At 38.6% G+C, this 15,084-nt stretch overlaps 1 protein-coding gene across 5 annotated transcripts in view; it reads left to right on the top strand.

Moving 5' to 3' along the window:
• Nucleotides 1-15,084, top strand: part of npas2 (neuronal PAS domain protein 2) — a 39,823-nt gene that overhangs the window by 10,503 nt on the left and 14,236 nt on the right. For 3 of the 5 annotated variants that reach the window (XM_028596510.1, XM_028596512.1, XM_028596508.1), the window contains exons 2-7: nucleotides 10,281-10,472; nucleotides 11,813-11,869; nucleotides 13,272-13,426; nucleotides 13,632-13,723; nucleotides 14,129-14,218; nucleotides 14,662-14,782. In XM_028596510.1, the coding sequence (XP_028452311.1) occupies nucleotides 10,417-10,472; nucleotides 11,813-11,869; nucleotides 13,272-13,426; nucleotides 13,632-13,723; nucleotides 14,129-14,218; nucleotides 14,662-14,782 (571 nt within the window). In that variant the 5' untranslated portion in view covers nucleotides 10,281-10,416. Of the gene's footprint in view, nucleotides 1-4,261; nucleotides 4,693-10,280; nucleotides 10,473-11,812; nucleotides 11,870-13,271; nucleotides 13,427-13,631; nucleotides 13,724-14,128; nucleotides 14,219-14,661; nucleotides 14,783-15,084 lie in introns of those variants that run through there. The other 2 variants (XM_028596509.1, XM_028596511.1) reach the window with 2 other exon arrangements.

Raw genomic sequence — 15,084 nt, 5'->3', positions numbered from 1 at the left:
GCATCCTTACATTTGATGTTATATATGTTGATGATGGTAATATTTTTATAAGTTTACATGCTTCTGAGTTTCAAAATATTTAAGTTTTTATTTAGTAGATGAAACTATACACACTTTAAAATCAGAATTTTATGTCAGAATAGAGTTATAGGAGACATTAATGAGAGCGACTTCTTACTGATTTTGTTCTTCTTGTTCCCGCTGTTCTGCACATATAAAACTTTGCTACGTCACTGTACAATGCATTGGTCTGGTTATTGCTGTGTTTAGATATGGGTTTATTGTTATCAAAAACACAAGGCAATGTACTGCAGTGTAGTAGAATTTTCTTAGAATAATAAGAAACCATAAGGCTGCATTACAATTCAAACATGTATTTAGATGTAATTAATTATTAATAAAACAGGCAACTCCGCAAACATGGGTTAATGTCATGAAACAAAAACAAATTTGCTTGTAAGTTTCAAAGTATGTAAAGAAAAATCTTTATTACTTATAATCAGCATTTAACTCTGCAAGTATGGCATTCAAATGAGGCCACAACCAAGGACATGACTATGTGTTGTTTTGGACCCCCTAGTTGCTTGCTGAGAATAGAAAAAGTGTTAATAGTAACACATGCATGGGGAGTAACTTCATACCCGTTGTGTATTCACTAGGACAGCACCACCACTGCTGATGATTGAATGGAATATTTTTATTTCAGGTCTTGGCTTACACTGGCTGACAGCGTATTTTGTATAGTGGCTTTGGGTTGAGTCACCACTACCATATAATTGATGTTTGATTTTTTAGACAACTCCTTTCCTTTGCCGTCCACCTGACTTTCATGTCTTTCACACATGAGAGAAACTGGGACAACCAGTGTGATCACACAGTGGGAGCTCCACACAGAAAGGGCCTGCGTTGGGAATTGAATGTGGCCTATGTAGTGGGGGGCCTCAGTGTTGCCTGGTGGCCTCGCTGCTGGCTAAACTGTAATATGCTAGGAAGTTTCAACACATACATCGCAGTGGAATAATGATTTATCTATCCTATGGGATTTACTGTTATTTTGTTCATAAACTCCAATATAAATAATTGTCTACTTTTACTTCAATATGAGAAGCATGTATTGGTTGCTTGGTTAGAAGTTAAGCAGCCACCAAACTTGACTTCCATATATACTAAGTGCACTTCATAAGTTAGGTGTCATAGACTTTTGGCAAGAAAGGCCTCGAACTCTGTAGACTGATTGTGACTGACTGTCATGTGATGCTGATGCTAGACTGTGATTCTGTGGCTCAGTGTCTCACAAGCTGGTTAAAATGGCATCCTACTGGTACCACATCACAAGCCAGATCAGCTGCAGTCTGAATCAACTGTGGCAAAGGGACCCACAGGGACCCAAAAATATATTACACAAATTAAAGCTTGCTGTGTCCCCTGTGCAGCTCACATTAAACTGTGCACACCGTATTTAATATTACTGTCACGCCTGAAGACTGGAGAAGAGGCTTTTCAAGTTCTTAATGCGTGTGTCTATTAACAAAACCAACACCAAAACATACTCAAACCAAAATACAAAAACAAAACATTAAACTGAGGCAAAATAACAGCAAACAAACAAAACGGCCACCTCACAGCAAGCTGCCAACCCTTCTTTCTTCTCCTGATGACCTGTCACTGCCCGAGTCGAGTGCAGATGTGAGTCGCGCATGCGTCACTTTGCGACAAGTAGCCTACAAGATGCTAACGAGAGACTTCTGTAATGTAAAAACAGTAAAAATTGACCTATAACAAAGTTCGTTCACTGCTGGCTACAAGTTAGCAATCAAACACAACAAAGGCTGTCACTTGAATGGCGTTTTGAGCTAACGTTAGCAATCAAGCAACCATAGATAGCGAAAACATTTTTGAAATGATTTCCGTCTTCTGTTATTGTATGTAAAGAGAAAAGTTTATTATTTTATGGATTTCACATATTTCACTATGAAGTGTTATGCCGTAAACCTTTTAAATCTGAGCATGCGCAACTCACATCTGCACTCAACTCACATCGGGCAGTGAAAGCCCTTTTAACTCAGCCCCCCCCTAATTGGACCATACCACCTGCACAGGTGACTATAGGGTGAGCTATCCTGAGCAAGCAACAGTAACACTTAAGTTTCTCAAAACATCATTACAATTGGATAGATCAGTTACTGCCGACATTACTATATATACATATATGTGCACCCACTACCAATTGCACCCCAAATATTAACAGTCATTTACTGAAGAACTATCTTTCCTATTGTTCTTCCCCTTAGGATTTCCCAGCCCCTCCCTTCAGAAAAGACCTGAAGGGAGACTCTCTCTGATTAAGCTGGTGGGCAGCTGAGCTAACCCCCCCCCCCCCCCACACACACACACACACACACACACACACACATCACAGGCAGAACCATAGCAAAACGCTATGAACCCATAAAACCTGCCGACCAGGCCTATGTCAAATAATAAAGTAGCAAACTTAAATAATAACCTACAACATTCCAGTGAATTCTTAAGAATTAAGCAGACACCAAAAAGTATTAATTTTGGTAACAGGGCCTAGTGAAAAGGGAGAAAGGCAGCCTTTTCACAATTACATCTTATGATTATTATTGATATTTGAGTGCATGTGCTTGAAGGGGATAAAGAATATTTCAATCTTTAAAATGATTTGATGAACATGTTCAAAGAGCCAGCTCGTACTCACAGGACCAACACTGAAGCTCCATTATCTGTACTCTTCACTCACGTGACGATTGGCCTTTATCACACTTTATCATTTTTTTACTGATGCTTCTTGCTATTGCACCATCCCCTTTGCTGCTGTAACACGGAAATGTCTATTTATCTTAAGACAATCTATTATTAGGGAAACTTTTCTATGCAAACTAAACATCCAGATTCAAAAGTTATGGAAGATGTGAGATTATATCACAGATGGCTGCATCAAAGTAGAAGTTCAAAAATGTCTTGTAACATACCACGTTAAGGTTTTATCTAAATATCAAAGATCCTGACAGAAGTACACCTTTTCTTATCAGAAGTTTGTCAGACATAACTAAGTCAATACAGGCCAGAGGGGAAAATCCTTTAGTGTGATTATCAAGATGTACAAACAGCTTAGCAGGTGGGGTCCTGGCGGATCAGTGTCTTAAGAGTTATAGCATGAACAGTGATGTTCTCCGTTTGAATCAGACTCTGGACCCTTGTTGCATGTCACCCCCCACATTCAGAGCGCTTAGAGATGCTAGGGGTGTGGTTCTATGAATGACAAAGCTGCTAGTATGGCTATAGACTCTTAGTATTGTTCTACTGTAAACTATTTTACTAAAAAAAAAAGAAAATGGCAAAAGTAAGTGTCAGCTACTGTGAAAATGCTCATCTGTTTTGCTAAGAAGCACAATAGACTTTGACAAGATTGCAATTGCTTCTGTTCAGATTTTGTTCTTTTATAAGCAAAAACACCGGATCACATTCTGGTCTGTCATAAAAAAATAACAAAATAGCCTATTAACGTCTACCTATTGAAAATCAGTTATCACAGCCAAATGACAGCCGGCTTTAGTTACTCAAAAGACAATTGGTGTTAATCCAATTCAGAATTTGTCTACAACCTACTCTGTAGACTGTGGAGACTGAACAATTAACTGCGGATCCATGACTAATTTATTGATTGATTATGACATTCAAATACTGATAGGGTTGTTTGGAGTCTAAAGTTGCACCTCCTTCTTATTATATCAAAATAGTGTCTTGAAAAGTAAACAGGCTGTCTTAAACGCTCACCTAGTTTTTTTTCTTTTCCCAGATTGAAATAAATGGTTTATAAACGTACAACCAGCGTCAGGCAGGTTAATCTGCTCTGTTTTGCAGGCAGGGAGGATACACCATTCCGCCTATGTGATTGGCCTTCATGCTGTAGAGACTGACAGTATATGACAGGTCAACTCATGTACATTTCTCATCATGTCAGTCCCTTTCTTTTACGAGTTTAGTTTACACCGGGCTGTGCTGAATACATGTGGGCCTAGCCTAATAGATTATAAAGGTATGTAAAGGCTACTTGTCATGCTTCCATGGCTAAGGTGCTACGCTAGACACTTCAGACCGTACCACTCACACACCCGAAGTTGCACACACATATATTGGGCTATGTGGATCATTCTCCCTTAGAGTACTCAAAATGACATTTAGTGGGATGCTGTTATGCATTTAGCACGTGTTAAAGATTACAAACAGCACCCTCCTCCTGGTCACTAGATTTCTTTCGGTTGTGTTGCTTATGCCGCCGTCGTTAGCCGAGTATTGAGCTACCAGCTGACCTACTTTCTCTGGTCCTGTTTACAAGCCACTGCCAGCGGAGGATGTGGAGTACAGTGCCTGGGAAAATAGACGAGCACAGCCCGCAACTAGCAAACACCATACATGGGAAATTTGCTCGCGTGTTGATATATTAGGACAGCCAAAGCAACAGACGGCGATTAATAACAGCACGTTATTAACTTAGGCGCTGTTATGCAATTTAACGCTTTCAGCGCTGTCTCCTGGTCAGTCAGGCGCTGGTAGTTGCGCTCAAGCTCGCTATGCTTTAGTTCAAAAAAAAAAAAAAAAAAAAAATGACGACATGGATTAAAGTTATGTGTGGATTTTTATATAGGCTGGAGACCCGTTTTCAAGGTACGTGAGATTTAATTAAAGCTTCCAGTTTCTTGCTTCCTGTTTTCATATTGCTGCCAGCCAAGTACAGTGTTTGTAACATCAAAGTTCACGAGTGACCTCTTTCCAAATGAAAGGAGAGGTGGTCGGCAGCATGATTAGCCCATTTCAGCTGCTCAAGATGTTCTACGAGACACAGAGTGCTAAGGCCGAAGATATATTTGATGAAATATTACATTAGTCTATATTAGCAACGTTATATACCCAGCGCACTTGAATGCTGCTTTCATGTTTACAGATCACAGCCATCTGCCCTGGTTACAAGGTTGGAATAACCTATTTTTTCCCCCGTTGTTGTACTACTACTGCTGATGACATTCATGGTCAACGCTATAGGGATTTTCGTCATTGTCTGCTCTAAGACGTCAAATAGCAAAATGTTAAATGTCAAAGGAAAATAAATCCTTAAATAATTTCTCAGAAGGCTTAGGTCAGGCTGATGTTACCCAACCTGGCAGCTTTAAGTCTACTGGAGTTCACATTTCTCTGACTAACCCAGTTTCCTTATTAACTAGGCCTTTTGGGCTTCTCATATGCAGTTGAAATGTTTGTTTGTTTTTCATAGAAAGAGATTTCTTCTGTTTGACCCTGGGATAAAGTGTGGCAGAATTAGGCTACTTATTTACCATATACTGGAAGAATAGGGGTCATTGAGTGGACTCATTGGCCTTCACACTGTTTTTCATGTGTAGGTGTGTACACGATGTGTAGGTGTAGCAATAGAATAATTTCCTGATTTCTTATAACACCAGATATCCCAACAGAAAACTTAAAAACTGATCAATATGTCCTTACATGTTATTAGAACTGTTTTAAACCTTTTTTTATTTGTATTTATCTTCACACCACTGCATATGAAGATATTTATATAAGCTAATGACCAGCCGATACATTTGTGATCACTTAGATGTTTGACATTGGTGAGGTTATCAAGTTTGTACCTGTATTTTCATATTTAACCATAATAACCATATCATGGGGAAATGAAGCAAATTAATTAAGGGTAATTTATAATGAATATGATTTCAGATTATATGCAATGTGAGATAGTAACCCAGACCTAGATACATGTCAAACCAAACATTTTGAGTTTGACTGAAACTACGCTTGTCCAGGCCCAGTTAAAGTTTACCTGACGGCTCAAAACCAGATGCTGGTTGAGGCGGTCAGGCAATGAAACTTTTACACAAGCAGACAGTAGCAGTCACTACCCCACAGTCTGCGGGTGGATTAGCAATAGCTTAAAGTAATCTATCAGCACAAGAGCAGCACAACTCTGTGAGCTCTCCAGCTGGAATACCACAGTATTTTTGAGCAATGTTGTCGGCTCAGAAAGCTGGCAGATAGCCTTTTCTCACGAGCAGTCGATTACCTGATTCATTTTCTTGAGTGTGTGTGTGTGTGTGTGTGTGTGTGTGTGTGTGTGTGAGAGCAGGTTATCATCAGGTTAAACATTAGCATGACTAGACTAAAGACTAAACACTTCAGAAACAGCATTTTTTATTTTTACCTTTAGCCATCAGGACTCTAAGCTCCTCCCTCCTCACATACCACTGGCAAGCATTACCCTCATTGTCTGATGTGTCCATTTATATATTTGTGCCGCAGAAAATAACATACTGTACCGCAAACAAATTCCACCGGCATTGGTTGTGTGGTTAATGATCTATCTATCTATCTATCTATCTATCTATCTATCTATCTATCTATCTATCTATCTATCTATCTATCTATCTATCTATCTATCTATCTATCTATGTAGATCAGTTTTGCTATCACTTGATAATCAAAAGGGCCTGTGGCATTTCAAATTTTACATGATCAAGAAATTGGAAATTGCTGCCAATGGATGAGATTGATATGGATTCTGTATTGATATATATTATGATTTATTGTGATAAGGTTTCTGTTCTCAGCAGTAATAAACTATCGGCATTACACAGTGCTTGTCCAGAAGATACAAATGGACAGAGTAGGTTTTTTTGGCTTACATTAGATTAAAGATAAACGGCACTGTTGTATGAATTACCCAGTAAACATCATCTATCTCAGCTAGCATTATTAGATAAAAAGTCTGGGTTTTGCTCTTATCTGCTTCAGTGCAATGGGCTAAGCTGTCTTTGTGATACAGTTTGTCAGAAAATCTGTGGCAGAAAATCGTTGCAGCTGCAATCCATACATGCCGAAGCTGACAGGCCTTGCCAGCCACACCCCAATTACTCTTGTCAAACAGGAATTTTATCTTTGCCAGCTCTAGGGAAAAATCTGCTGTCAAGATCTTTCAGTGCTACAATCCATTATTATTACCAGCATTAAAGTTAGATGGTATCAAAAAAACAACCTGTGTGCTTGAGGAAGAATATTCTAACATTAATTAAGAGCCACACACAGATGATGATAATCTGTACATGAGGATCTGACAGATAACGTGACAGGATTTCATTTTCAGGTTCAAAGACCAGCACCAGTATATGCATGAAACTAAAATTAAAAGTGCAGTAGAGGATTTCATCTTCAGCAGCAAGCTGAAGCTGTCTGGTGTCTGGAGGTGGCAACATTGAAAATACTGGAAGTAACATTTAAAATCTGCAGTGTGCTAGTGCTGTTTGTCAAAGGAAACCTAGTGTGTACAGTTAAATAAAATAAACAAAGGGACGACATTATGTCCCACAACAAGCTTTAGGGTGAGCTGTGAGGTGCAGTTGTGGCAGCAGGGGCTTTTCCTGCATTAAACTTTAAAATGAAACCTACACTCTCAAGGCAAACACTGTTATTCTTACATTGTGTTTCCTCTTTGGTAGGTTATGTGCAATAATAAAGTATTTCTTGTCAGAGTAATAGTCTCCATCCCTTTTATAGCCTGTTTACTTATGGAGTTTATTCATGGACTTGAATTTCAGTGTAAAGACTTCTGTCATGAGTTTAGGTTGCTTGTTAAAGTCTTTAAATACCCCAGGGCACAAGTGTAACAAGACTCTGTTGTTTTTTTTTAGCTGTTTGTAACTTTGTAAGGTGTAGTTTAACCTCAATACATTAAGAGCATGCAGGTTGGTATGTCAGGTTTCGTTTAACACAGCTTTGCAGAGTGAAGACGTAAACATTGAAGCTGCATTCAGTGATTCTTGATGCACCCAAAATGGCATTTTGTTTTTCTAAATAGACATTTTCACAGTAGTTTAAATTGAATTATCAGTATTGAATAATTTGCTTTATATTGCTTATATAGAATATTTGGCTTTTCTTATTTAGTAAACCTGCACCTCAGGCAACAGTTTTACATTTTGTTACTGTATCGACATTTGAGAAACTACTGGAGGTTTCGGTCTCGAGCTGTAACACTGTAATAATCTGTCTAAACAGTAATTTGGCAATAGATGAGGACAGCACTGCAGTAAATGCAGAAGTTATGTCTCTGATTAAGCATTAGTGTTTCCCCCAGCAATAGCAAATGTTTTTTTCTTGCTGATCTTAAAACAAATGTCATGATCAATTTGGGAAACAGTAAAATCTTAATGGCCCAATTAAATAATAGCTTGAATTGTCTGTAACCATTTAGAATTTCAGTCTAACATCCACGAGTGCAAAGTTTCTCCCTGCTGCTTTTCCTGCTTTCTTTTCTAATGGGTTTGTGTGCGTTTGTGTGTGTTTGTGTGGACATGGGAGGAAAGGAGGAGATGTTGGTTTGTTTACATTAATTAAGACTCTAATGGAAAGGTGTGTTTCAATTGAATTGGTTGTTGCAATTGTGCAAGTCTAACTAGCCATGACTGAAGGTGTTGGGACAACTACAGAACAATTAAAGTATGGTTAATGTTAGAAAATATAAAACACTTGAAAATGTTTAGGTAAAGACCGTATCCATGGTTCAAGATTGCTGACTTGAAGTAGGAGACGGGATGGGAAACTGGGCCTCCCTGTGTTTTTTTTCCTGTGACACTTTGTATGCCCAGCCACGCCACTTCCTGCATTGGAACTAAATACTGTCAGTCAAAAGTAAATCCCATTTTGCTGTTAGCTGTATATGAAGAGAATCTATTGAAGAAATCCATGCTTGCTGCTTGCACGCTGAAAACCTCGGGAACATCTACTTTTGATTTCTTTAGATTCATAGCTGTATCTGACCCATTTGATTCTGGTGTGTAACAGAGAACATCGGAATTAACATATACGCTGAAATTACAGAGTTGTCAAATTGTAGCAAAAATAATTGAATGTGCCTGCTGAACATGATCCTGGAAGGATTGTATTGTGAAGCACTTACATTTAGCGTGGGAAGTAGAGGGTTTGTGATTTGAAAAAAGGGAAGCAATTCCGAAAACAGTGATACTACAAGGAACATACTGTATGCACATTAACAAAACTGTGAACAGCAGGACCAGGGTTTAAAAGTCCCATATTGTAAAACGTGAGAGTTCCATGTCTTTTTTGATCAGCATTTACAAAGGGAAAGAAATCCCTGTGCTGATTTAAATCACTTTGCCAGTAGTAAACCGACCAATGAGGTTCTAAAATCAGCTGGCTGTTTGAGTCCTACTTTTTCACATGAAATGTATCTTTTACTTCAATAAGTCTGCACATCCTGTCATCCATTAGCTATACCTGCTTATCCGTTTGAGGGTTGCGGGTGGGGGGATCACAGTGCCGTTACATATAGAGACAGACAACCATTCCCGCTCACATTCACATATTTACATTTGTTGCATACAGTTGTATGTTCGTATGCTATGGGAGTAGAGAAGAATATTGAAACCTAAGATAACATCTACATTTTAGTACTCTTTTTTTTTTCCATTACAAAAGGGCATAAGACTGCACTCTAAAGTGCCCGATTCATTTTTTCTTTGCACAAAGACGTGTTTTGTTTTGAGTAGTTAATTATTCATGGTTGCACCACAACCACAACCACATCAATCTTAACTAAGTATTCCTCCTCTGACAATGGATCTCATTTTGATCTGAAAGTATGGAAAATGCAATAATGGTAGTTTCCCCTGAGGCTTCTTGTGTACATCACTGAATTCCCATTGCCCACCAACTGTAATAACAACCTGGCTATAATTGATATATAATGTCAAATATTTCGAGATACTTATGTCGTTTCATTGCAGCTGACCTAGGCTCCAGTGTGTGAGTTCTTAGTTTGATTTATAATAGAGGTGTCTGCTCCATGTTATACAGAGGATGTGAAGGAGGTGGCTGTTACACTCTCTCTCTTTTTTTATGCTGGGTTATCAAAAAGGTTTCTGCCTCAGACATTTTTCTAGGTCAGGGGAGCTCCTACTGTGCAAAAACACTTTTTTAGTGATGAAGAACTGTACCCACGTAGTACTTGAAGATTACTCATGCACTTTACATTGTATTATGAATGGTTATTCAGCAAAATACATTAAGTCCTCATTGTAAAAAAAAAGGACGGATATTCTTTTAAGGATGAATGGAGGATCTTAATGCAGGTCCCAAAGAAAATACTTTCTTACGTTACACAATTTTCATCCTCAACAAAATGGCCACTTACAGGATGCTCTAATCAGTTTTGTCTGTTTCCACAGGATTTGGTGTTTCTTTGGTGGACTCGAGGAGGTGGTGGGCAACTGGTCCGTGGTAGTTTTCTTTCCAAAAGAGTGTTCAGTCGAGGTCAGCACGGATGGGACTTCAGGAAAGGCCTGGTTGGGAAAAGGAGTGAGTATGGACAACCTTTCCGACTTTGGGGGCACCTGTCCATCCACCTGCAGGGAATGGGAGTGAGTATCAAAACTAGTCAACTCACTTTGTGATCTTCATTGTATTTTTGCTGCATATACAGTACATTATATACACATTATATATTGTGCAAATAGTTCTCCAGTTCTCACAGTACAAATCATTTATGAGGCTAGCATTTCCTGCCTGTTTCGTGCTCTGGCCACACCAATAAGCCCACATTGCTGTAGGCATGTGAAATTGAAATAAAGGATCATACCTCATTAAGGATGCATATTTTTTCAATTCAGTATTCATATAGCCCAAGATCATAAATCATAAATTTGCCTCAGGAGGTTTAACAATCTGTACAGCATTCAATGCCCTCTCAATGCCTAACACCCGTCCAAACACCCGCCCAAAGAACCCTTTAATGGGGAAAGAAAGGAACCAAACCTCAGTATAATTATAATTTATACTTTATTGATCCCCAGGGCGGAAATTACAATTGTTTGTTAGAACACACTACACACAGGCCTGAAATACATACACATGCACAAATGGAAAGATGTCAGAGTGAGGGGGCTGCGACTGCTGGACAGTAACTTAGCACCTAGTATAGCCACTACTACCATGTAAGTATTGTCTTATTGCAATTAATAAATACAAACCTTCATCATTGCAATCTGTAAATGCAATATGTACAAAGTTCTATGCAGGTCTGAAACTAAAACCTGAACAAGAAGCTATATTTTGGCTTTCTTTTTCTTTTCTTCTTGTTTACTTGCAACACATGGCATGCATTAGTGCAGACAACTGGCACAATTAGAGACAAAAAGAGAGATATTTCTTAATAGATTAAATTAGAAAATTACCAACCCCAGCCTGAAGCTTTACACAACAAAACACTCTGAACCTGTCTCAAACCCAACAGAACAAAGTGTCAGGTTCAGGAAGCAGAAGTCTGATGGCACTCCTTGAAATTGTTTATCTGTGGCTGTAGTAACATGCACAGAGTAACTTGCTACTGGCGGTCAGGTTAAAGTCTTATTTGGATGAGGCTGTTTATATATACCTCTATGCTTTATGACTATGATTATGTCTAATGCCCTTGATGAACTTGTTACAGTATTTTAAAGTCCACACGTGCCGTTCTGGCCTCAGATAGTAAATGTAAATGCTATGATAACACTGGCTGCAGGCTTAGCCGAGTCATCGTTAATGTTATTAGTAACATGTAGTTTTCCTACTATGACCAGTCAAAACGTCTGCTCTGAAAAAAGGCCTATTCTAAAAGGGTCAACAACGTATTATGACAAAATATAACTATGCCATGGTAATGCCTGATGACTGTTAAATCATCACAGAAACTACATTTACCTTGTACCCCTCTGTTTTCCAGCACCAACAGCTGCGTGGACGATTTAATGGACGAAGATGAGAAAGACAGGGCAAAAAGGTACTCAGTCTTTTCGTATATGTTTATATGTTTTTCAGTTTGGACTGGTATCTGAACATATAGTATGTTATATGTATTACACCTGGAGCTTTTCCGTTGAGTAAGAATTTAACTCTAAAAATGTGTGAAACATTAGCAGTTAAAAAATAACTATATTTATAGGATGATGTACAACTTATTTCTCAGTCTTCATATTTATTGAAAGGAAGCAGGAGCAAGAGATCATCACTTGTGGATGCATTTTTTTCCTGATTTTGTCTATCATTTAATCTAAAGTTTTGCTCGGATAGACTGTCATTTTCATGGAACAATAATGTGACACTGAAGCTTCAAGGTTCTTTTAAAATGATGAACTTCCACCAAAGATGCATGTTTTTGTTTTCCATCCCCATCACTGAGAGAGCAGAGAGAGAAAGTACAAATTCATTTAGTATAGTTGTAACTAAATTAGTTAAAACTTCCATGCTCTACATATACAGTACTTGTCACTGGTGTCTGACTATGGAAAGTTTTCTTTTTTCATACACAAAAAAATCAAAAATGCCATCTTTTGTATGATTGCTGACTAGCCTGGGAAAACCCTGATGAACTTCCGGCAAATTTGAGATTTGCTCAGCAAGTCGGTCTGGCCAAGAGCCCATTCAAGCCCATTTCCAATTTTTCCAAATCGAGGCACCAATCACAGCCGTTGAGGCGGGCTTTACACGATGACGATAGCGCAGCGACGGCAAGCATCTTTTTGTTTACATTCAACATGACGGCCACCGAAGCGCAGCAACCCGTTGATGCCGCTGTCGCTGCTGCGTCACCCGGATCTGATTGGTTGAAGGACTATCCAATTGCGCCCAGAGGCATTTGAGCAGCGTCCGTTGGTGACACCCCTTGCCCAGACCCACTCTCAGTTACAACTGAGAAGGGTCTCGTGTCAACCAGGCTAGTTGCTGACCTTAATGTTGGGGAAGCTATGTCAAATCTATACATATTTCCACTGAAAACCTCGATATTAAAAGAGCCATTACAAATCACAAACTTAATCCTTTCTTTTATTATGCTGCATTAATCTCTTTTGAGCACAGAGGAAATCCAAAGCAAGCTGACTGACACACAGCTTCAAGTTGTTAAGGCTAACGTGATAGCAAAGAGTTGCTTAACTACACATTTAACAGCTAAAGCTTGCTTACATTATCTATCTGCTGTTTGGTGTGCAGCAGGTAGCGCACAGTGGCTTTATCAGCATGTTTGCTGAAAACGGTATCAGTGAGTGCCATCAGTAAATGTGTGGGTCGTGTATCCAAAGCAGTGAGCTTAAAGAAGCTAAACTGCTCTGTCAAACTACAGAGTTGGTTAATAAATTCTCTGTGGGTTCATCACTACACCTGTTATCCTGTGTTGACTGATGTAGGGCATCTCGTAACAAATCGGAAAAGAAAAGAAGAGACCAATTCAATGTGCTCATCAAGGAGCTATGCACCATGCTGCAGAGTCGAGGCCATCCGCGCAAGATGGACAAGTCCACCATACTGCAGAGAACTATTGACTTTCTGCAGAAACAGAAAGGTAGGGAAATTGAATGTATTCTATATACAAGCATGTATTGTTCATATTGTTTGTGATTCAGACTTGTATACATTCTATTATATATATATATATATATATATATATATATATATATATATATATATATATATATATATATATATATATATATATATATATATATATATATTTGATTACTTAATACATTAATCCTTGTCTTTTTCAGACATCACTGCACAGAACGAAACTTGTGATGTAAGGCAGGACTGGAAGCCTTCGTTCCTCAGTAATGAGGAGTTTACTCAGCTAATGCTGGAGGTAAAGCTCAGGAGGATGTGTTTGTGGAACGGCCCAAGTTGATTAAGCTCTGACATTGATTAATATTGTTAATAAAAAAAAAAGAAAAAAAAAAAGACGGAAACACTCTCCTTAAAATGCCCATGGAGAGCTTGGCATGATGACATGATGAGAATTGAATTTGCAGCTGAATTATAGTTTCACCGCTGTTAAAGTTCACATCTTCTCAGAGTTATCTAAAAGCAGTGATGGAAATGTAAGAAATCCCTAAGTGTAGGAGGAGTAGAGGAGGCACTTAGAGGCAATTAGGGTACAACAAAGATTGTAATGCATGTAACTACCACAAATGATGGTGATTTGTCATTAACGCCTTCACACCTTATAACCCCATTGTCAAAAGTGCCCAATTTCTCACTTTTCTCACAGGCTCTAGATGGTTTCTTGGTTGCATTAACTACAGATGGCAACATCATATACGTATCTGACAGTGTGTCTTCACTCATTGGCCATTTACCGGTAAGTGAAGCAGCTGAAAAAAGTTACTTTTCTCTCGCTAACACTGCATTGTTTTGTTGTTGTCTTTTTATAAAGTATAAATGGCTGCTGCTTGATTAGAAACAGACCAATTACATGTTTACAGATATTAATTGGCCAATATTTGACCTGCACTGAGAAATTGATATCTGCAATTCACCTGATCTGGTCCAGGACATTTAGACATTTATGTTTGCTTTGATATTTATTTAATTTTTGTTCCCAAAACACATTTTCAAGTGATAGTTTGAATACATAGCGATTTCCGTTTATGGCTCTTACTCCATTTATGGTTATGAAATGAAAACAAAAAATGCTTAAAGGTCAGAAATCGAGATACCCTCCAGTTTGTCATGATTATGTCACCTGTTAATGCTACATTGTTGCATATGACTGACCATCACACATCTATCCTTTTGCACCAGTCAGATATGGTGGACCAAAATATCTTAAATTTCCTCCCGGAGCGGGAACACGGGGAGGTGTATAAGCTGCTATCATCCCACATGCTGATGACTGACCCCATTGCTGCTGACTTCCTTGACAGTGAGTATCCTACTTGGCAGGGTCTCTGCACGCGTCTGAGCTCCTGTCGCTTTCCACTATGTTGCATCTGCTTGTCTCTCATGTCAGGAGGTCAAAAGTTTGGTAAGTGGGAGAAATACTGTGGACATTATAGTCAGTGCTGTCATTTTTCTGTATGTCATACAAACAAAATACCTCGACATCAGTCTTACCGAGTTCTTTTTAAAACTCTTTAAATATAGAGCAAGTTGCTGAATTGGGATCTAAAGTTTATTGGATTGCTGATTAGTGGATCTATGATTAGCCTTTTTCGCTAATAATAG

The sequence above is a fragment of the Perca flavescens genome, chromosome 13, assembly GCF_004354835.1.
Source record: "Perca flavescens isolate YP-PL-M2 chromosome 13, PFLA_1.0, whole genome shotgun sequence".
Classification (NCBI taxonomy): Eukaryota; Metazoa; Chordata; class Actinopteri; order Perciformes; family Percidae; genus Perca; species Perca flavescens.
This window is presented reverse-complemented; position numbering and strand designations above follow the sequence as displayed.